This window comes from Suncus etruscus, chromosome 6 (assembly GCF_024139225.1).
Source record: "Suncus etruscus isolate mSunEtr1 chromosome 6, mSunEtr1.pri.cur, whole genome shotgun sequence".
NCBI lineage: Eukaryota > Metazoa > Chordata > Mammalia > Eulipotyphla > Soricidae > Suncus > Suncus etruscus.
The window spans coordinates 114,718,587-114,742,491 of NC_064853.1; the positions used below are offsets into that span (position 1 = coordinate 114,718,587).

Here is a 23,905-nt window from a genome sequence, read left to right on the forward strand (position 1 = left end):
ACTTTACCTTTGTTGCAGCATCAAAGCAGATAAATCCTGTACTAAAGTCGATCGTGAGTCCCATGAGATGACTTTCTAGCACACATGCATATGTCTTACACTAAACAGAATAAAAAATATTTGTTATTTTTTACGTGATTTTCACAATGTCAGAAATAAAGGGGCAACTTTTAGTAAAAAAAAAAAACTGCATTAAAACTCTAGAGGAGGTTCTTTATAAATAGACAACAGCAGTAGCAATCGTCAAAGAAAGTGATAGTATCACCTCAAGCTGATAAAGCAGAATCTGGGCAGTTTTTGACCTGTTAAGAGATAGGTAGGACCTGATTTACAATTCTGGCCTGTTTAACCTTATCTAGGACTTAGCAGTCCTGTCTCTCTTTCCTGTATTATCAATAAAATTGGCATATTTTAGTTAAAGACCAAAGTACATAAAGTTGTCATGACTCAAAACTATAAAATTTTCCTTAAACTACGAAATTAGGAATATGATACTGCTCAGATTTTTGGCATAGTAATTCCATAGGTACTATGTAAGAAGTACTCTCAAGCACACAAAAATATTTAGTAAACAAAAAAATTAATTTTACCTTGAGATTCTCTATGTGTTTGTTGTTATGCAGCAAGCAAATGTTTACAAATACAGTAAGCATTTTTTATTATTTGTGCAAACATTAAATGTTATGAAATGAGCTATTTAATAGTGATATTAAATTATTTAATAAATCCATATAAATATAATATTTATATGTTTTATTATACATTATATGTTAAATATAAATATAATGAGAATATAAGAAATAGTAAATGCAAATATGAAATGATACAAATTAATGATATGAACTAAAAACTTAGGGCTTATGTGTAGTATATTATTTTTTATGTTCATAAGCCATTTTTATTTGCATTTTATTATAAAATTAAGTAGAACAGTCAAAAGATGAAAAGTATTTGTATGCTTGGATGATGTGGGATGGAGAGAGATACAGAAAATTAAAGCAAATATTCAAAAACAACCCTTATATTGAAGTTGTTTATATGTAATTATATACAAATACAAGGAATTACATGATACTTTTACTAATATTTACTAAATGCAATGCGTTAACTTCTTCAAATGTAATTTTCATGTTTTTAAATTCAATTTGAATAGAAATTTGTAGTTAAGATCAATTATTCTTTAGAATTAAATTTCCAGGGTAATTGATTGAAAGTTCAATTTAGCATATTTATATTTAATTAATACATGTATAGTATCTATGCTTGCATCTATCCACTTTATATTGTGTTAAACCCAACAAGAAGGCTATTATGTTTTTTTTGATTCAGAAAAAGTATTCTATTTTCAAATAAAAATAATTTTAGATTAAACAATGTTCATATAGTATATTGGAATTTATCTCATTAACAGAAATTGAAGTTTCTAATGTTAGCTATGATTTCACACTTAAAGTTATATTTAATAAGTATCTATTGAGCATGATTATGATTAACAAAATGTACTATAACACCATTTTTATGGGCTTTTGAAAGTCTGAGGTGGACTCAAAGCTTTCTAGTAAGAAATGATTTTGTTAGTAAATTAAGTAATTCAGAATAAATAAAATCTTTCAGAATAAAATCTCATGGTTGAAATCAGAAAATGATCTTGTAAACTATTGAAATACCAGCATTTTCTGTTTTAATTTAAGCTGAAGCATCTTCTAACCAAAATAAAAATTCTGCTCCTGAGTGGCAGGATGGAACCTAGAGAATTGCCATGGAAGCACGTAAGACATATTTTATAGCTCTTTCTTTTTGGAACAATGATGAAATTATCGATTGTTATTCTAGAGTTTAAGATTCACAGAATTCTCTACAAATTAATCTAAATTTAAATTAAGCTAGAGAAGTGGTTATGAATCTTCAAGAATGAGAGGTTACAAAATTCTTTACTCTCTCACCTGTATCCGCTCCACTTCTAAGAACGCCGCTGTTTGAAAGGCTCTTTCCCACTGGGCAAGGTCACACTCCAGTTCCACAGAGAAGTAGAGATCTTCCCCAGACTCAGACTGCACAGTGAAACAGTGTTTCCGCCGGTCCAGCAGATCACTGTCCTGATGAAAACCTGGAGTTACACAGGCTGGCACAGATCAATTCATATTGCTGACATGGAGCAACTTGAACTAGCATTTAATAACAGATGATTATTTCACTCAGCTCTACTGTGAAAAGATAAAATATTGCCATAAAAAGAGGGACAGATACAGAATGATCTCTCTCAGAACCATAGTCAGAAAATAACAGATGCCAAAGGTACCAAAACTGGAAAGCTAGAAAACAGGACTGATCTTAAGGAGTGTGAAAACGAGAGGGGATCTGGGAACATTAATGGAAGCAAGAAAGCTGACTGTATGTATAGGACTATCATAAACAGTATTGCAAATCAAGGCGCCCCAATAAAAACTAGAAGGCATTCAACTTTACACCACTAAAATAGTATGGTCATAAATGGTCATAGTTGTCCAGTCTCACAATCTAGAACCAATTCACTTTCCATGTTCAGACTATAAAAGTTATAATTTCTGACTAAATTCTCACTAGCATTTAACTATGAGATTTAGTTTCTTACAAGTCAAAAGGGCAAGATACAATCTCCCTTCCTGTAAGAGTTCTAAAATAGATCAATAGTACTTAAGAATGTGATAAAAATTAAGAACTTTACTATTCTGATTTTATATTTGTTTATTTGAGCCCTCTCATGCAGAAATTAAGAGTTGAAAAGGAATATATGCCAATAGTTTTTTGTTAACTAAACTTTGTTAATTGAACTCAAGATTCAGTGCAAGGAACTGAGGCTATGATATTGTTCAGGCACTGCAGTGAGGGAACTACCCAGCTACCAGATGGTGTTCAAATAAATACCTCTAAGGCTGCATCTGGTGACTCTTTAAGAACCATGTGGTGCCAGATATCAACATCAGTTTATGACACCTAATATCTTCAGCCCAAGTGTGATATTGAAGGAGAAAGTCTCAGTTCTATTTGCCAGAAGTTCCATTTGTTCTCAAAGACTTAGCATACTCCTTGACCTCAAGGCCCTGTCTTTTTTTTTTTTTTAATTTTTACTGTGGTCAAAGGGAGTTACAAATCTTTCACAGTAATATTTAAGGTACATAGTGACAACGAATAAAGGGAATTCCCACCACCAGTGTTGTCCTTCCTCCACCCCCTTTCCCAGCATGCATCCCACTTCTTCCTCTTTACCCCCCAGGATGCTAGCGTAACTGGTCCTCACTTGTATAGCTTGTTGTAGATTTGGTATCGATTCTGTTGTCATTGACTTTGGCTTTGGTGTTCAAGTCTGATCATTTTTTTATTTCCACTAAATGTTCATATGACTGTCTGGTCCTGGTACCATACATCTTTCCCCCTCAAATCATGAGGCTGAGCAAGATGTATATTTTTAAACTTACTACAATTCCCCAAGAGCCTAACATTCTGCCCCAGAGTTCAGAATCACTGAGAATCAAATAGGAAATATCTGTGGAAACTGGCCAGACAACTCTAAGATCCTTTCATTCTCTGTAACACTTATCTATGGATAAGAAATATCCCAATTTTCATTTAAAAGACCTACACATACAGACAAAAATATCCTTATCTTTTTAATTTCCCTATAATATCTTTAAATTTTTGTTACTTGGTAACACAAAAACTCAGTTTTCCTAAAGAAATCCCACAAAAATATAAAAAAATGATTCATAGTTAACTTATTTCTATACTAAGTTCATTCCTTATTGGGTAATTTCCTTTACGTTCCCTTCTAATTTCCAATAAGCTTTTCTATTAGCAACTCTGAATTTTAGCATCTTTATTATACTCAGGTTTTTCAGTCTTGAAAATATTGAAGAAGCTGGGAATCATGCATGGATCAACACAGAGATACTCTGTCACTGCTACTGAATTAATATTTTCTAAGCTGAGTTGATCACTTTTATCTTAATACAGAAAATATTCTACATAAAGTTATAACAAATCCAAGTTTCCTATAAAAATGTTGGCAATTAAAATTGTATATTGTATAGTATAGTAGCATTTTGTTTTATCAAAATACTTTGACATCAATTATTAATCCTGTTAAAATTACACAAATAATGTGTGTAGGTATCAATGTTTACTCCAATTTAAGAGATAATAAAGCAAGCAAGTAAAGTTGATAAAACATAAAAAGCTTATGTATTTTAGTTAAAATCAATGTCTAATAATTTGAGTGAAATAAAAATCATTCCAATGATATATGGAATGTAAAGTAAATTTTAGTAGTTTGACCTTAAGCTACTTATAAACATTTAAAATAATCACACAAGTAAAATGTCAGTACAGTGATATTATCAAAAGTACATAGCTTATCCCAAAATATATGGATAAGCCAGGGAATTGTGTTCTGGGAAATAAAATTTAAATAATGGTTGCAGATGTAGAGGATGGAAGTTAAAATAGAGAGATTATTTTTAGAGGAAATAAGATTTTGCTTCAGAATTTTAAGTCACCAAGGTGTTTAAGTTTGTGTGACATTAATGTGAATGGTATTGTGTTTTTAATGTCCATTTCTATTATTATTGGTGTCAAAGAAGGCCATTGATTTTTGTGTGTCAATTTTGTAGCCTGCCACTTTGTTCTATGAATCTATTGTTTCTAGAAGTCTTTTAGTAGAGTCTTTAGGGTTTTCCAAATATAATATCATGTCATCTGCAAACAGAGAGAGCTTGAATTTTTCCTTTCCAATCTATATGCCTTTGATATATTTTTCTTGCCTAATTTCTATGGCAAGGACTTTCAATACTATGTTAAATAGGAGTGGTGAGGGGGACAGACTTGTCTTGTACGAGATTTTAGAAGAATTTTCGTTTGTATACATTGAGTGTTATATTTTTTCATGGGTATGTGGTACATGACCTTGTCTATATTGAGAAAAGTTTCTTCCATTCCCATCTTATTGAGTGTTTCTATTATGAATGGGTAATGGACTTTATCAAATGCTTTCTTGATATCTATTGATATGATCATATAGTTTTTGTTTTTACTTTGTTTATATGATATATTACATTGACTTATTTACAATGTTAAATCATCCTTGCATCTCTGGAATAAAACATACTTGGATGCAATTTCATTCATATATAGAATACATAAAATTAATGTATAGAAACAGAAAACAAAAGTGAAAAATCTTAAAATGCAAATTGAGGTTTTTAAAGGGGGTAAATTGCACCATGAAAGAGAACAATGACTCAACTTTTTGTGATTGAGGTATATTGGCATTTTAGTGATGATTACAGCATGATAACAATATTTTATATAAATGTAAATCATATTCTGAAAAGTAGCAGGAAAGATGAAGAAATGTTTTAATTAAAAAAGTGAGAGCAGGCAAGATAAAAAGACCAATTGAAGTGAGGTGTTCGAGTGATTCGGGTTTTTAACACCAATTTTCATTCTGTTTAATTATAAGGTAAGCTTGTAATAAAAAAAAAGTGGGTTATGTGGCCGGAGAGATATCACAGCAATAAGGTGTTTGCCTTGCATGCAGAAGGATTGTAGTTCGAATTCTGACATCCCACATGGTCCCTGAGCCTGCAGGGGGTGATTTCTGAGCATAGAGCCAGGAGTAACCCCTGTGCGCTGCCAGGTGTGACCCAAAAACAAAAACAAAACGTTGGTTTTGAGTTAAGCTACAAAATCAGAAGAAAGTCACAATAGCTATTCATTGAGAAGCTTCCTTGTAGTGAAGGGTACATCTTAAGTCTGAGATATTTATTCATTTGAAGTATTTTTATATTTGTTTCGAATATAGAGAAAAGAAAAATTGAAACTGTTGTATTTAGAGAAAACAAACATTAATTAAATAAAATAGTCTTAGAACTTTTTTAGATGCTGAAACTAGTTATTGGTTACTAGAGGAATGCAAAAAGTGTAGGTAAATAGTTAAAGGAGTAAAGGATAGAATTTAATCATGAATTTAATGTAGCATATCACATGTTGATTTTTAATGATGTCACTAAAATATATAGTTTAATGCAAAATTTCTGCAATTAGCAAGCATAAATTATCCATGAAAAAATAATATTCATTTGTCAGTAACCAGAAAGCAGTAATTTCATTAATTTGAAATGTAGACTGAAAACTAAAATAAATTGCAATAATTAGCATTAAAATGACATTTAACAAACTGCTACTAGCAATTAATTGGGAAAATCTAAGGAGTGAGATTTTTATGATGGGCTATCCTATATAAGTACCTTTAGAATCTCTTGTTATTTTTATTTAATAGCACAATATCAAACATATTTCAATATAAATTTTCTCCCAAATATAAATTAGTATTGCCATAATATTAACATATTTATTTTAAAAGGCAGTTTATGGATTATTTATCAGGATATAGACCAATACATAATGTAAAATAGTATTTAATCTATTTATATCTACACTAGTAAAATGCATTTTGTATATGCTACTAAAATTAATATAAAATATTTTAGATGCAATATCTGAGACCTCATTAGTTTGCATATAAATCATTTCACTAGTTTATTTTGTATATTATCCTTTTCTATATATTTTTGACCACATCCGCTGTGCTCAGGGCTTACTTTTGGCTTACTTACTCTTCACTCAGAAATCATTCCATATAGGACAAGGATATTATATGAGTTGTCACCGATTAAACCTAGCTTGGTCACATGCATGGCAAATACCTTATCTACTACACCATGGCTTTGACCCTTCTCTATTATTAACATCAAAAAAATATATTCCTATATGGGAGTAGAAACTGTACAACAGGCAGGACCTTTGCCATGCCTTCCTGAATTATATCCTTAGAAACACATATATTTCCCTGAGCCAGCTAGAAATGCTCCTTGAGTGCAGAACTAGGTATAAGCCCTGAGTACCATTAAGTGTAGCCCCCAAATAAAAAAGGAATCTATTCCCTGTTAAATTAATCTATCAATTTATATTTTGTCATCACTATATAATTCATACCTATAATTTAATTCACTATAACACATAGCATATAATCCATTTGTTATTGAATGTTTCCAAGCAGTGCTTAGAACTTCTGCAGTCACTCCAAGTAATACTTAGATGCTTGGAACAGATGGTTCAATACTAGGAACAGTTAGCTACAATTGTTTAACGACCACTTAGACTACATATGACATTATATTTCCCTGAAGGCCATCAAGAGATTGAACTCAGGTCTTTGTACAATTAAGCATATATCATGAGTTTTAACCATAACCACAACCTAACATATAGATGTTAAATATTGATTTTAATTAGATACAAATATAAAGCTATTTATCCTCCAATAAAATTTTTGGTTTTAAAGAAAGATTTAATAAATGCATTGTAGTGTCTAACAGAGGTACATTTGATGGCATTTGAGATCTTTTAATCAATACAAAATGTCAATTATTTTTGTTTAGATGTTTAACTTTTGTTCATTTGAAAATATTTCCTTAGAGAAAGATTTATAGCAGAGAAACTAAGTAAATCATTTTTTTAATTTACCCTAATTTGGTTAGAACGTATTGTACTAGGTTTTATTATGAGGGACTGTCAAAGCACTTAGTAAAGATGTCAGACCATGAGTCATTTATTTCTAACAAAATTAAGCAAAACTAGAATTTTGAGAAATTTCTTGGCTCTGCTCTCAATTTCAGTCTTCACTTCTATGATACTGACTAAAATTTCTAGGTTTTATGTCTATTGAAAATAACCATACAAGATTTATAGAAAAATATGCAAGAGGAAAGTATTCACACATTTGTTCCAGAAGAAAATAAGAGTAACAAACATAAATACTGATAGAATAAATGATAGGAAACAAATTTCCCAGTCTGCAAAATCATATATATTCAGGAAACTCAAAATTTCAAATTAGGAGCTGGAGTGGTGGCGCAGTGGTAAGGCATTTGCCTTGCGCTCAGTTGACCCAGGATGGATGTTGGTTTGATTCCCAGCGTCCCATATGGTCCCCCAAGCCAGGAGCTATTTTTGAGTGCATAGCCAGGAGTAACCCCTGTGTATCTGGGCCACTGGGTGTGGCCCAAAATTTAAAAAAAAATTCAAAATTAATTAAATAAATGTAGCATAGCATGAATACAATAACAATAAAAATGGCAAAAAGCTGAAGATATAATTTTGGATGTTTCAAGGTTCACAGATATAAGAATCCTGCAAAACTAATAGATTTATCAAATAAAACACAAAAGAAAAGAATGATATAATACATACAGCATATTGAATTTAAAATAAACCCACGCAAAGATATATTAGCTAAGTTATCGTTCACATTCAAAGGAGTTATGCAAAGTTTATAAGACTTTGTTTATAAGACAGTTAATAAATTCATGGCAATTAAACCATATCAATAAGCAATGTCAAATGATCTTATATAAAATAAAAAAGGAAACAAAAATAAATGATCTTGATTAGAATTAGTAAGGAAGTGTAAGGAAAGTGCAAGGAAAGGATTCAAATGCACAACATAACTAACATTAGGCACCAAATGCTTTAAACAGATAGGAGATAGCTTAGACTCAAGTAACTTTTACAAAAACCTCAAGACAAAAATACTTGTAGCATTTAAATATGTCAAGCAAATACTGACCTGACTACTACACAATAATAATTTATTGATTATTAGGGGATCAATACATCATGGAGAATGAAAACTTACCCCCTTTTTGTTCATATCATTCTTTCACTGTCCTTTCTCTCCTATAGCCTGTTGGATTGTAGGTTGAACATTCCACAGTCCCCAGAGGGTAAAGCGTAATATTATACTCTCTATCCAGGTAGGATAGGAGAGGCTGATCTGGTAGCAATTCCCCGAAATAAATAATCCACACAGATATAAAGGTTTTAACAGGCAAGAAACTCACACTGCAAGCTGTTCATCCACAAGCCAGGCTGTGGTTCCAAGCTCCACCACATGGAACCACAAGCTGAGATGGCAGCTCTCAGCTAAGGCTTTCTGACTAGCTTTATTGAGATAAAAAAAAAAAAAAGCCCCACCCCTCAAGGGGAGGGGAAAAAGGGAGATGTAAATGCAATGGGAGACAAGATCAACCGAAACCATTTAAGATACATTTGAGGACTAATTCAAAGAAAACCAATAGAGATACATATGAGAACTACTTCAAAGGCCTTTATTTACAATGGCCTTTGATAAAAAGTTTGGAAATCTAATAAACTACTTTGGTAATTAATTTTGAAGACGTAATGATTATGATCTTTTCTTTAATTGCTGTTACCTCTATTAGGAGTGCCAAAGCTAAGGCCTGAAACGAAAAGGTATATAGAACAACACATAGGTAAAATACTTCATGACATTGAGACTAAAGGCATCTGCAAGGAGGAAACAGCACTCTCCAAACAAGTGGAAGTAGAGATAAACAGATGGGACTATTAAGCTGAGAAGCTTCTGAACCTCAAAGAAATAGTGCCTAGGATACAAAAGCCACCCACAGAATGGGAGAAACTACTCACCCAATACCCATCAGATAAGGGGCTAGTATCCAAAATATACCAGGCACTGACAGAACTTTACTAGAAAAAACATCTAATCCCATCAACAAACAGGGAGAAGAAATGAACAGACACTTTGTCAAAGAAAAAATACAAATGGCCAAAAGACACATGAAAAAATGCTCCACATCACTAAGCATCAGGGAGATACAAATCAAAACAACTATGAGGTACCATCTCATGCCACAGAGATTGGCACACATCACAAAGAATGAGAACAATCAGTGCTGGCAGGGATGTGGAGAGAAAGGAACTCATATTCACTGCTGGTGGGAATGCCATCTAGTCCAGCTTTTATGGAAAACAATATGGAGATTCCTCTAAAAACTGGAAATTGAGCTCCCATATGATCCAGCTATACCATGCCTCAGTATATCCTAGGAACACAAAAGTACAATACTAAAATCCCTTCCTCATATCTATATTCATTGCAGCGCTATATACAATAGCCAGACTCTGGAAAAAACCAAGATGCCCTTCAACAGATGAATGGCTAAAGAAACTGTGGTACATATACACAATGGAATATTATGCAGCCGTCAGGAGAGATGAAGTCATGAAATTTTCCTATACGTGGATATACATGGAATCTATTATGCTGAGTGAAATATGTCAGAGGGAGAGAGATAGACACAGAATAGTCTCACTCATCTACGGATTTTTAAAAAAGTAGACATTGTTATAATAATCCCAGAGACAATAGAGTTAAGGGCCAGAGGACTGGCTCATAATATGAAGCTCACCACACAAAGAGTGGTGAATGCTGTTAGGAAAATAACTACACTAACAACTAGCGTGACAGTGTTAATGAAAGAGAGAAGTAGAATGCCTGTCTTGAATACAGGCAAGGGTGGGGGAAGCGGGGGAGGAAATGGTGGTGGAAATATTGGACTTTTGAAGGGCGGTGCTCTGTTTATGACTGAAACCCAATTACAACCATCCTTGTAATTATGGTGCTTAAATAAAGATTTTATAAAAAAAAGGAATGACAGAGCTTTTTTAATAGTACTATATTCAAATATATCACAGTTGTTCTCTAATAATTAAACAAATCACAGATTGAAGACTAAACACAGTTTTAAAAGTAAACGATAATCTTTAAGTTTAGTTAGACCTCGAATGATAGTAAATATCAGCATTAATCTAGAAATCTTGTGCTATGTAATAAGGAAAGATAAACATAGATATTTGCTTTCTGCCTTGAGCTATGTTAGGTACATTTTATTACATTAAAATATTCTAATAATTTTTACTTTCTTTTTATTATAATTTATCATTTTTTACAGTTACAAATTTGTTAATATTTGAGTTTCCTGCCACCAATGTCATCAGTTTCCCTGCCACTCTCCGCACTGCCTGCCTCTATAGCAGACATATTTCTTCTGTTTCTCTGTCTTCTAAAGTTTATTCTTTTAGACACCAGTGTTTGCAAAATTTTACCTACAGGGAATCCTGTACATAAATTTGTCTCCCTTCAGCATCCATGTAGACATCATGTAGACTAACAGCTGTCCAAACATCACTTTTTGAAGAGACTTCCCATGCTCTACTTCATATGTCTTACTTTTTTATTAAAGATTAATCAAAAATATACCTGAGGATTTGTCTCAGGGTAACTCTGTTCCATTTATTTAATGTTCTGTCTTTATTTGAATACCAGTATTTTTTTATTTAAAAATACCAGTATTATTTACCAGTAATTAAAAATTACTACCAATTTATAGAGTTTAAAATCAGGGAAAGTATGTATCATATTTTTTTCCAAAGATTGCTTTCATGATTGTCTTCATGGAGATTTATTGTTCCAAATGAAATTATAAGTATTTTATACATAAACTCTCTATATATTATATGAAAGCCACATAATGTTTGGGAAGTATTGCTCTTTTAATAGTGTTAATTTTTCTAATCTATGAGCAGGGTAAATATTTTCATTTTATTGTGTCCTCTTTTATTTCTTAAGCGGTATTTTTCATAATCTTTGTATAAGTTGTTACCTCTTTTGTTAAAATCTGTGGTATTTAATGAGGTACAAGTGTGAATGGGAATGTTTTATTTAATATACTTCTTCACTTTAATCATTTGCATATGCAAAAGTTATGGACTTTTAAGTATCACACTCGTATCATTTTATTTTACTATAAAAACTTATTATTTCTAGAACCTTGTTATAGTTTTTAGGATTTTATAAATATAGTATAATTTCATTAAACAATTTGCAAGTTTTAGAAAGATAGAGAATACTTATAAACCAAATCAGAAATGAAAATGGGAATATCAAAACAGACACTACAAAATGCAATGAGTAATAAGGGATAACTTTGAGAAACTTTATGCTATGAAATGATAGATTTTAGAAGAAATGGATTAATTCTTGAACTCCTATTACTTCCAAGGTTGAACTAAATCATGTGTATTACCTGACTAGATCTATGAAGAAAGTTGAAATGCTATTTATTCAAACGACTTACCAAAAATATTAAGCCCAAGCTCAGATAGATTCACTAGTGAATTCTTCCAAAACATTGTTTTGGTTTTTGGGCCACACCCAGTGATGCTCTTTTAAAGAGGACCGACTGGCAATTCTTTTCAAACTTTTCCAAAACAATGGAAGAAACAGAAACATTTCAAAAATGTTTTTATGAAACTAAAATCACCCTGAAGCCAAAAGCAGACAAAGCCACCACCAGAAAAGAGAATTACAGGCCAACATCCTTGATGAATACATATGCAAAGGTCCTCAATAAAGTACTATCAAGTACAATGCAAAATTTATCCAAAAGTTTATTAACCATGACCAAGTAGGATTAATCCTGGACATTCAAGGATGGTTTGACATATACAAGTCAATCAACAAAATATAACACATCAATAAAAGGAAAAAGAAAATAACATGATCATATTTATAGATGCAGCAAAGCATTTGACATGATCCAGCACCCATTCAAGATAAAAACTCAACATGATGAGAATTGAGGAAACATTCCTCTATATAATCTAAGTCATCTATGACAAGCTTGCAGTGAACATTACATGCAATGGGGAAAAGCTAAAAGCCTTTCCCTAAGATCTGGCACAATAAATGGTTGCTACCCCTTGAAACTTTTATACAATATAGTAATAGAAGTACTTGCCATAGTAATCAGGCAAGCAAAAGATATTTAGGATATCCAAATTGGAAGGAAAAAGTCAAGTTCTTACTATTTTCAACGAATTTTTTTCTGCTGAGTTTTAGGTAGACTCACTAGTGTAAAAACGAAAGAAAAGAACCAATTGGCCCAAACTGCAGAAAACACAATTGTTTTTTTTTTTTTTTGGTTTTTGGGCCACACCCTGTGACGCTCAGGGGTTACTCCTGTCTATGCGCTCAGAAGTTGCTCCTGGCTTCTTGGGGGACCATATGGGACGCCGGGGGATCGAACCGCGGTCCATCCTAGGCTAGCGCAGGCAAGGCAGGCACCTTACCTCCAGCGCCACCACCCGGCCCCCACAATTGTTTTTGGTTTAACAAAATGACAAAAAATATTTTGCTATAAATGTATAGTAATTTTTTGTTTTGCATAAAATAAGTTTATGCCCTTAGGTTTTATAAATAATTTCTATTTTATTCTGAATACTTGCTTTGGAAATATTTTTGGATATTATGTATTTATTAATGGCTTAATATTTTATAAAACAGTAATATCTTGCATACTTAGAAAGTCTATCACAATGAGTAGTATGTATAGTAAATATGCATACAAATTTTATTTGATGAATTTTATAATTATAAATACTATTTAAATCATTCTATTTTTAAAAAAAATATATTACAAAAAGCCAATGGTGATAGTAGACATTTGAGTTTACTTTATCTAAGATTGCTCCTTCATATTCAATGGACTCCTTCCAAATTTCCCCCTTTATACTACCTAATTAAAGGACCTTGTAACATTTTAATTTTTATAGTTTTAATGTTATTTTACTAGTTTGGGGGCCTCACCTGGTAGTGTTTAGAACTTACTTCAGGCTCTGCACTAAAGCATCATTCCTGGTAGAATTTAGGAACTATATGGGATGCTAAAATTAGAATTTGTGTCAGGTATATACAAGTCAAGCCCTTTACTCTGTCTGGTCCCATGTAGAACCTTTTAAAGACATCTCAGCAATATACTTTTGCTGATTGATTTCTTTGGATATTTATAGTTTATATATAATATATGTAAATATGACATCACTTTCTTTGTCTTTATTTTATATTTCCTTTTGTATACAACCTTCATTATACTTTCTGGTTTGTTTTGTTTTGAGGCCACACCAGTAGTGCTCAGGGGTTACTTCTGGCTCTGCAATTAAGAATCAAAGCTGGTAGGCTAGTGAGACCAATGTACTGTACCACTCTGCCTACAAACATCATCATCTTTTATGAGCTTCCTTTGAATATACAACCACTAGTTAAACTGACTTTGTTTTGTTTTGTTTTGGAACCACCATCTGGTGATGATCACAAGTTACTTCAGAATGCACATTGTGGAATTACTCTTGGCAGTGCTCAGGGAGATATATAGTATACTGGGGATCAAACCTGGAGCAGCTGCAATAAGTTTAATATGTTAGCAGCCTTACTACAACCCCACCCCAGATATTGCTTTTCTAATTATTATGAAAATTAAAATAAACAATGCTTACTGTTCATACCTTGAGAATCTTGCACATAATTTCATAGACTGAAAATGTTTTCTCTGCTCGGGTCCAGTCCCAGGTGGTTACCTTTAAAGATATAATGAATATTTTCTTTTTTAAATAGGTCACAAACTGCTTTTTTTTCTAATTACATAGCTTGTTTGTAAGCACAAGAACTATAAATTATTATATTACTTATATTAATTTGTTTTGCTTTTGGCGAAAATTTTGTATTTTATACTATTTCCATTTTCCCATGATTTTTCTATCTTTATTATTTCTATTTTTGATTGATGTTTGAGCATTTAATGTCTGAAACAACTGTATTATAAAAAACTTGGTAAATCATGGTGTTATGATATATTTTCTTTCAGAATGCAATTTTATTTTCTTATTAAAATTTTCCTTGAGGTACCATGATTTACAGCACTGTTAATATTCAGATTTCAAGCATATAGTATTACAATAACATCCCATCACCAAATACCTTTTTCCTACTCTTTACTCAGTGTGAATGGTTCTTTTTTAATAATTACTTTATTTGTGCTGTGATTGCAACAATGTTCAAGATTGAGTTTCTGTACATTAACTTTCACCAGTACACTTTTCCCACCATCAATGTCTCCATTTTCCCTCCCATGCCCATGCTCTCTCCCTTTCTCTCTCTCTCTTTTTTTTTGACATTGGTGGTTTGCACTATTGTAATGAAGGCGTATCATATGTATTACATTACATGTTTTTTTTGTTTGTTTGTTTTGTTTGCTTGTTTTTTGGGTCACACCCGGTGGCACTCAGGGGTTACTTCTGGCTCTACTCTCAGAAATCGCTCCTGGCAGACTCAGGACCCATATGTTTCCAGATTCTGGCTATTGTAAATAGTGCTGTGATAAACATAGGGGTACAGAGGGCCTTTTTGTATTGTGGTTTTGTGTTCCTAGGGAGTATCTCTAGGAGTAGTACTGCTGGATCATATGGAAGCTCAATTTCCAGCTTTTTGAGGAATTTCTTTAGCCATACAGCTCTTGTCGGGCACCTGGTTTTTGGCAATCTGGTTCTTTTTAGATTCTGAGTATTGTATAAGTGCTGTGCCAAATACAGAAATGCAAAGGGTGTTACTGCTTGTTACTACTTGAATTTTGGTTCCTAAGGTATATCTCTATAAGTGGTATTATTGAATCACATGGGAGTTCATTTTACTTATTTTGAGGAATATTCACATTGATATCTATACAGGCTGGGCAGTATACATTCCCACAAGAGTCAACGAGAGTCCTTTTAGCCTTGTATTTGCTTTTACACTGGTTGTATTTATTCTTTGTGATGTGTGATATTTTCTGTGGTGTGAGATGCTGTATTTTCTGGCATAGAAGATGACCCTCTACCTTTCCTGTTAAAATATAGGGTTTGGACTATATTCACCATATAAAACTACCTCTCTTTTAATGCACATAAAATGGAAATTAAAAAAAAATAAGAGAAAGAGAGTAGAAGCCTCAAAGTTAACAGTATATGTTTAATAAAGCTAGACTTTGGAATGTCCAACAATCATTTTACATTTGTCATTTGTAGTGAGTATCCCACTAGTGTAGTGATTTTTTAATTGTGATCTACATTGAGAGCAGGGAGAGGGGGCTCCTTCAAGAGCAGCTGGCTGGGTGCAGTGATTAATAGGACTGCTAGGGAGAGACAGAGCTCCTCCTCTGTGTCCCATAAAAGCTGAACAGAGGATTGAGCACCAGAAAGTCGCATACCAAGCCGCTGGATGAGATGCAGTGCTTGGTAACTCAGCTCCTCTGTGTGCCCTGATAGATGAATCAGGACAACAGAGGACTGAGCACTGGAAAGCCACATACCGGTGATGACACCTGAGACTAGATGGGATGCAGTGCTCAGTAACTCAGCTCCTCTGTGTGCCCTGAAAGATGAATCAGGACAACAGAGGACTGAGCACTGGAAAGCCACATACCAGCGATGACACCCGAGACTAGATGGGATGCAGCGCTCGGTAACTCAGTTCCTCTGTGTGGCCTGAAAAATGAATCAGGACAAGGAGAGGACTGAGTGATGACGCCTGGCACCTGGATGATCTGTAGAGGTAAGAGGGGGGCAGATCACTGTCCCTGAAGCTGAAGCTGGAGTTTCAGCATGCCGTGCACCAGCATATAAGACGACCTCCGACTTTTAAGAAGTTTTTCATGGGTTGAAAAGTTGTCTTATATGCCGGAAAATACTGTATCTCTATTTTAATTTGCATAAATGATGTGGAGCATTTTTTGTGTGTGTGCTTTTGGCGATCTATATTGCTTTTTTGGGGAAATCTCTGTTCATTTCTTTCCCCATATTTTGGATGGGGTTAGGTTTTTTTAATATAAGTTCTGTCAGTATCTTGTATATCTTAGATATTAACCCTTTATCTGATGAGTACTGGGTGAATTGTTTATCCCATTTTGTGGGTAGCCTTTATATTCTAGTCACTATTTCCTTTGAATTGAAGAAGCTTGCTTGTTTAATGCTGTTTCATTTGTTTATTGTTGCTTCCATTTGGTTGACCAGTGATGGTTCATTCTTGAAGATGCTTTTGTTTTAATATCATGGAGTGTTCTGCCTACATTTCCTCTATACCTTAAGTTTTCTGGCTTAATATTAAGATGTTTTATCCATTTTGATTTAATATTTGTGCATGGGTTTAAAGAGAGGTCTGAGTTCACCTTTTTGCATATAGTTGACCAGTTTTTCCATAATCACTTTATTTTGTTTGTTTGTTTTTGGGCCACACACAGAGGTGCTCAGGGATCTGGCTCTGTGCTTAGAAATCTCTGGCTCTGCGCTCAGAAATCTCTGGCTCTGCGCTCAGAAATTGCTCCTGACAGGCTCTTGGAACTTATGGAATGCTGAAGAATTAAACCCTGTTCCCTCCTGGGTCAGTGGCATGCAAGGCAAACACTCTACCACTGTACTTTCACTGCGGCCCCAGAATCATTTGTTGAAGAGGCTTTCCTTGATTCAATTTGTATTTTTTGCCCCTTTATCAAAGATTAATTGATCATATATCTGGAGGAGGGTCAGTTTCAGAATATTAAAATCTATTCCAGTGATCTGAGGGCCTGTCTTTATTCCAATATCATGCTCTTTTAATGACTACTTGTAAAGTGAACTTAGGTAAAGCCTAATAAAGGCCCTTCCTCTGACTTCCTGCTTTTCTAACCTCTTTTGGTATGTAAAAACCACACCTGGATTAGAGGGCCTTCTTCCACACTGGGTGAGGATCTGGATAATAAAGAAATGTGCTGGCTTTGGGGGAGAAGCAGCAGAAAACCCCAGAGAGAATGACATGAGATAAGCAGTATAAGGAGAGTTCAGCAAAAATGAGCAAATGGCTGATAGATCCATTGCAGAGAAAAGCTGTTGAGAAAATAAAGTGAGCTGACTCCAATGAAACTTTAACTGATTGCTTATGAATTATTTCTCTGCCCTTACCCTTCTTCAATAGAACCATCTATCCAAGGGGTTAGAAACATTGTGCCTGGAGCAGACTCACCCAAGTAGTGCACTCTTTACTTTATATTTTTATTCAACAACTACTGCTTTATAGTACAGCTTAAAGTTTGGGAAAATGATGCCACCCATCTTCTTTTCCCCCAAGAATTGCTTAGCTGTTCATGGATGTTACTGTTTCAAAAGAATTTCAAGAGTGTTTTATTCACTTCTTTGGAAACAGTCATTGGTTTTCTTAGAAAGATTTCATTAAATCTGTACAGTGCTTTGGGAAATACTGCCATTTTAATAATGTTAATCCTCTCATCCATGAGCAGGCTATGTCTCTGATTTCTTGTGTTCTTGTGTCCTCTTTTTAAAAGCAGTGTTTGTAGTTTTCTTTGTATAGGTCTTTTACCTCTTTAGTTGACTGTAAGATACTTGATTTTTTGGTGGCACAAAAATTGAATTGGATTGTTTTTCAATGTCTCTTTCTTATCTTTCATTATTTGTACATAGAAAAGCAATGGATTTTCCATATTAATTTTGTAGCCTGTCATTTTACTATAAAAATCTAATTTTTGGTGACATTTTGGCATAATCTTTAGGATTTTCTTAATTTAGTATCATGTCATCTGCAAACAGTGAGAGCTTGACTTCTTCATTTTCTATATGGATGCCCTTGATATCTTTGTCTTGCCTGATTACTATGGAAAGTATTTCCAGTACTATATTGAATAGAAGTCATGAGAGAGGCAAATTTTCTGTGCCAGATATAAGATAAAAGCTCTTTAATTTTTCCTCATTCAGTATAATGTTTGCTATGTACTTGTAGTAAATAGCCTAAACTATATTGAGGAAAATTCCTTCAACTCTCATCATCTTGAGTTTTCATTATTGTGTACTTGGCTGTCTCAAATGCTTTCTCTGCAATACTGTATGATCATATGATTTTATTTTCCCTTTAATTGATATGGTGTATTATATTAATTGAGTTGTACATGTTTTAAAGCACCCTTGCATCTTTGGAATGAATCCTACTTGGTCATGATGTATTGACCTTCTTGATGATCTGTTGGATTCTATTTGATAGTATTATTTTTAGGATCTTTCTTTGCATCTGTGTTAATCAAGGATATCACCCTATAATTCTCTCTCTTTTTGTAGTGTCTCTAATTTTGATTTCAGGGTGATTTTAGCTTTATAATAACAATTTGGGCATAATTATCATTCTTCAATTTTCTGGGAAAGCCTGAAAAGGATCAGCTTTTAAAGTTTTGAAAAAAAAATTCCTATTGAATACATCTGGCTTGAGCTCTTTTGGGAGGGGGTTAGATTTTGATTGTCAATTCAATTTCTTCTATAGTGTGTTTTTAGATATTCAATATCATATTGGTTCAACCTTGTGAGGTTGTAGAAATCCAAGAATTTATCCAACTTTTTTTCAGGTTTGCTTGTCTATGACATAAAGATTCTCAAAGTAATCTCTGATTACCATTTTAATTACTATAATATCTGTAGTGACTTTCCCCTTTTTAATTTTGACTTGGTTTATTATGTTTTTTCTCTCTCATGAGTCTTGCTAATTGTATATTGATCTTGTTTATTTTTTTCAAAGAATCAATTCTTGCTTTTATGGTCTTTTGGATTATTTTGGGAGGTTCTAGTTAAACAATTTCTGCTTTAAGTTTTATTATTTTCTTCCATTTCCTATTTTGGGTTAATTTTCTTAGTCATCTTCCAATTTTTAAGCTGTACCATTACTTTTGTAAGCTCTTTTTACTTTCCTGATGAATGCTTGCACAGTTATAAATTTTCCTCCTAGTACCACTTCTGCTGTGTCCCACAAATTTTGATAATTTGTATCTGCTCTCTCATTTGTTTCCAGAAAGTTATTTTTTACCCTTTGATTTACTCTCTGACAACACTGATTATTCAGTAGTGATCTGTTTAATTTCCAATTGTTAAAGTTATTTCTCCAGGTCTGTTTGTAATTCTCATCTATTTTCAGTTCATCTGGTCTGAGAAGGTACTTAATACAATTTCTTTCCTCTTGATTTCAGGGAGGTTTATTTTATGACCCAATGGTGAAGCTGGTCTTTCTGCTCCATGGCCTGACCTGGACTCTGCTAATATTACAGAGAGTGCTAGTCTTGTCTCTTCTGCTTTGCTTGGACCTCCCTGCTCCTTTCAAGGCAACTGCTCTAGTGTTCTTTATTTTATTTTATTTTATTTTATTTTATTTTTAGGCCACACCCAGCTGCACTCAGAGGTTACTTCTGGATCTGCACTCAGAAATCTCACCTGGAAGGCTCAGAGGACCATATGAGCTGCCAGGAATTAATCAGCTGTGTTCAAGGCAAATGCCCTACCTGCTATTCTATTGCTCTTGCCCCTGCTCTATTGTTCTATACATTTATTATCAACATATAAGTACTAAATGATAATATTTTGTACATAAATATATACATTTTTATATTTAACCATTTATTATACACAAAATATAATACTATAAAGAAATGCTAATTTAATTTCTAATGAAATCTCGTTTTATTCTATTAAGTCATTCCAAAATGAGAACATCTATGACATTGAAAAATAACAAACACTATTATGTAGTCATTTTATATAATTTTTGCAATATCCATTGATCTAGTCTAATAAATGTTCAGTGCAGGAATATAGTCAAATATATTCAAATTACATACAAAGTAATGCTTGGTATACTAACCAGTGGTGGTTTGAGTTTTATATAGATACAGGCACTCACAATGGTAGTATTATTAGGTCAGCATAGAATTTATATTCAATTTTTCTATTGGTTTACTTTAGAGAATTCTGGGAATCAAATGAAGTAATAGGTATTAAACCTAGATAAGAATCCTGTCCACTATATCATCTTTCTAGTCCATGCAATTATGAGTCTGAAGTTAATTTGTTGTTATAGTATGGAAAGATAGTTTAAAATGTAAAACAAAAATACTTACTGGAGGTGCTAAGAATTTGTAAAGACATGAGCCTCTAAGGGCTAGAAATACAGGTGAATACATGCGATCTTGAAGGGGATCCTGCTCCCGTATTTCACACCAGCCCATATAAACTATCTGCAAACAGATACAAAATAAAAAGTTGAATATAATCATCAAAGTATCTTATTTCAGATGTCTTTAGAAAAACATTTATATCTTAAATTTTAGTTTTCATAAAATTATCAAATTAATCTTTGCCTAAAAAACACTAACTAGATTTACCATCATTAAGTAAATGTGAATTTCTCTTTTATTTCTTTCTCATTTTTTTTCTGGGTGTTTGGGAAGCACTGAAAAGTGCTCTGTTCTTAGGGTTCACTCCTGGAAATATTCAAGACTACATGCAAGGCAAGCACCTTACCTGTTGTAGTAGCTCTTCAGACTAGATTTGAACTACTCTTTTTGTTTGTTTTGGGCTACATCAGCCAAAGCAAAGGGCTACTCCTGGCTTTGTTTTAAAATAAATCCTAATAACAGGCCCACCAAACACACCAAATTTGGTAAAACTGACCCTATATCACTGTAGAATTTCCAAAGCAACACCCTATAACCAGATCAGGTAGTCAACCTTCAGACTGAGAATTGCATGGAATGGTCTCCCAAAGCCCTGATAGTAAGACATGCCAGTCAATGCCTACTCCTGTACCCTTTCAGGTTATATATATAAAAATAGTGTTTGTAAAGGACCGCTAACTAAGAGTCAAATAGCATGAAAAGTTATCACTCAAGAGTGAAAGACTCATAAAGATGTCTGCAGACATGAGTTCAGGGCATTTATCACATTGAAGCCAGCTTTTCTCTGACAGTTCTTTTGTTTGTTTGATTTTGGCTTACTTTTCGAGCCAAATCCATCATTCTCAGAACTGATTCCTGGCTATGAACTAAAGAATTACTACTGGCAAGGTTGGAGGGAAGTAGTATGTGCAATGCAAGACCTGAACCTACTGTACTATCTCTTCAGTCCTTAGCTAAATCTACCTGGATAACAAGTGGCTTCATCTAAAAAATGATAATGAAACCAAAATACTCATTAATAAATAGCAATAAATATTTTATTAAATATTTTTCTAAATATCAATGAACATAATTCTCTGCTTAAAAGAAAACTGAGTGCCTGGAAGGACAGCAAAGAATTCAACTACATTTTGCTTGTAAGATACACATGTTCACTATAATGATTAACCAATACTCAATAAATAGCAAGGAGAAATAATCATGCAAAATAATTATGCACTAATAAAGATAGGATAATGATATTTGTATTTGACCAAATAACATTCATTTTATAAAGAGAATAATAAGATATAGAATAAGCTCATTCAAGGTCAATAAGTTAAGAAACTAAGCTCTTCATCAATATATTTGTAACAAGTGAAGAAAAAAATGTTTAAAAAGTAACTTCTAATAGATATAAAATATACATAGCCATCAACACAACAACAGTGAGATATACTTCATATTCACCAATGAACAGACCAATAAGATAGAATATCAACAAGGGAATAAAAGCTTTAATTGAGGGATTGGAATTTTCAGCTCTGTGTATAACAACCCTCTCTACCAGAGATACCTTGGAACAGTTTCAACTAAAGTGTCAGTCTTTCCCCACTGATTATAACTAGCTTTGTCTACCTTTTTTTTTTTTTTTTGTATTACTCACAATGAAAACCTACAGTCTGTGCAATTACAAAATGACCAAAAGAAATTTTCTCCTTGAATAGGTGACACTTCCTGAATATCTAGGTAGATATTAGCTCATTTGTCTCCTTGATAGTCTCTGATCATCTCAAAGGGTCTTGACTGACCACACCTTATCATTAGGCCTACCTAAAAAACTATACTTTCATTTAAAAATCTATATTAAACTGTCTTCTAAGAGCAGTTGTGTCTCCTGTAGGAGATGTCCACACCTGCAGACATCTGTATTTGATTCTAACATCACTCCCTGCTGTGTTTTCCCTCCTTTTACCCTTTCTGAGTTGTAAAAACCCACCCAAGATTGATTAGGGACTCACCTATGTGTAATTAATACAAGTACCCTTAAACTAGGTCAACTCTGTCCCCAGGTAATTTACCTTTGTTCTGTGAACTCTGGCTAATAAAAGTGGCACAGAAAGCTGCTCACTATGGGAAGAAGCTGGTTCAGTAAGAACCAAGAAACTGATCAATCCCCACCCCCATCCTTATTCATCTTCTGCTGACTCTATTTCTTTTTTTTTTTTTTTTTTTTTTTGGTTTTTGGGCCACACCCGGTGACGCTCAGGGGTTACTCCTGGCTATGCGCTCAGAAGTCGCTCCTGGCTTGGGGGACCATATGGGACGCCGGGGGATCGAACCGCGGTCCGGTCCGTCCTAGGCTAGCGCAGGTAAGACAGGCACCTTACCTCCAGCGCCACCACCCGGCCCCTGACTCTATTTCTTTTGCGACATCCCTGAAGCTGTTCTACCTATTCCAAGGTTGGCACAAATGTGAACATGAACACAGTGAATATTGTGAACTGCAGGCCACAGGCAGTTGTCAACCCAAGAAACCAATCTCCCCCACTCCCATGATGTATTATCCCAAACAATTCTGAGCTTTTGTTTCTGACTGAGATAAATTCTTGTTACAACCTGTGGACAGCACCCACCCAATATTCTTATCTTCCCTCTTCTATTTATTTTTATTATCTCTCTTGAAATTTCATGTTCATAAAATATATTTACTTTATCTCCTGTTAAATTTCTTATTTCTCTATAGTGAATTTAAACTTTTTAAAATTTCAGTGTGTATTTAGTTAACTACCATATCCAGAGGAACAAATGAATGATTGGGGAAGTAAGGAAAAGTTCATATTACCAACTATTGAAAGTGTTACCTTTATATGCACAGAAATCATAGATGTCATTATACTTTAGCAAAAAAAAATCTTTATTTTATGATACCACAAATCTTTATAATAGATTGTTTTTGAGTTCTTAATGAATGCTGTCTGACTTTGAATAGGGATAGCATTGAACTTGTATAGTAGTTTAGAAAGAATGGTCATGACAATATTTTTTGTCATGTCCACTAGCATAAATTGGTCTTTTTCATTTTCTTTTCTAAGGTTTCCTTCAAATTCTTTCTTTATAGCTTTAAAGGTTTCATGATATAGCTCTCTCACCTTTTTTTTTTA

At 33.4% G+C, this 23,905-nt stretch overlaps 1 protein-coding gene across 1 annotated transcript in view; it reads right to left on the reverse strand.

The window, feature by feature from the left end:
- Positions 1-23,905, reverse strand: part of SNTG1 (syntrophin gamma 1) — a 422,721-nt gene that overhangs the window by 29,840 nt on the left and 368,976 nt on the right. The window contains exons 13-16 of the mRNA XM_049775722.1: positions 20,706-20,822; positions 14,260-14,331; positions 1,944-2,096; positions 8-100 (exon numbers count right to left, since the gene is read on the reverse strand). Coding sequence (XP_049631679.1) covers positions 8-100; positions 1,944-2,096; positions 14,260-14,331; positions 20,706-20,822 — 435 coding nt within the window. The remainder of the gene's footprint in view (positions 1-7; positions 101-1,943; positions 2,097-14,259; positions 14,332-20,705; positions 20,823-23,905) is intronic.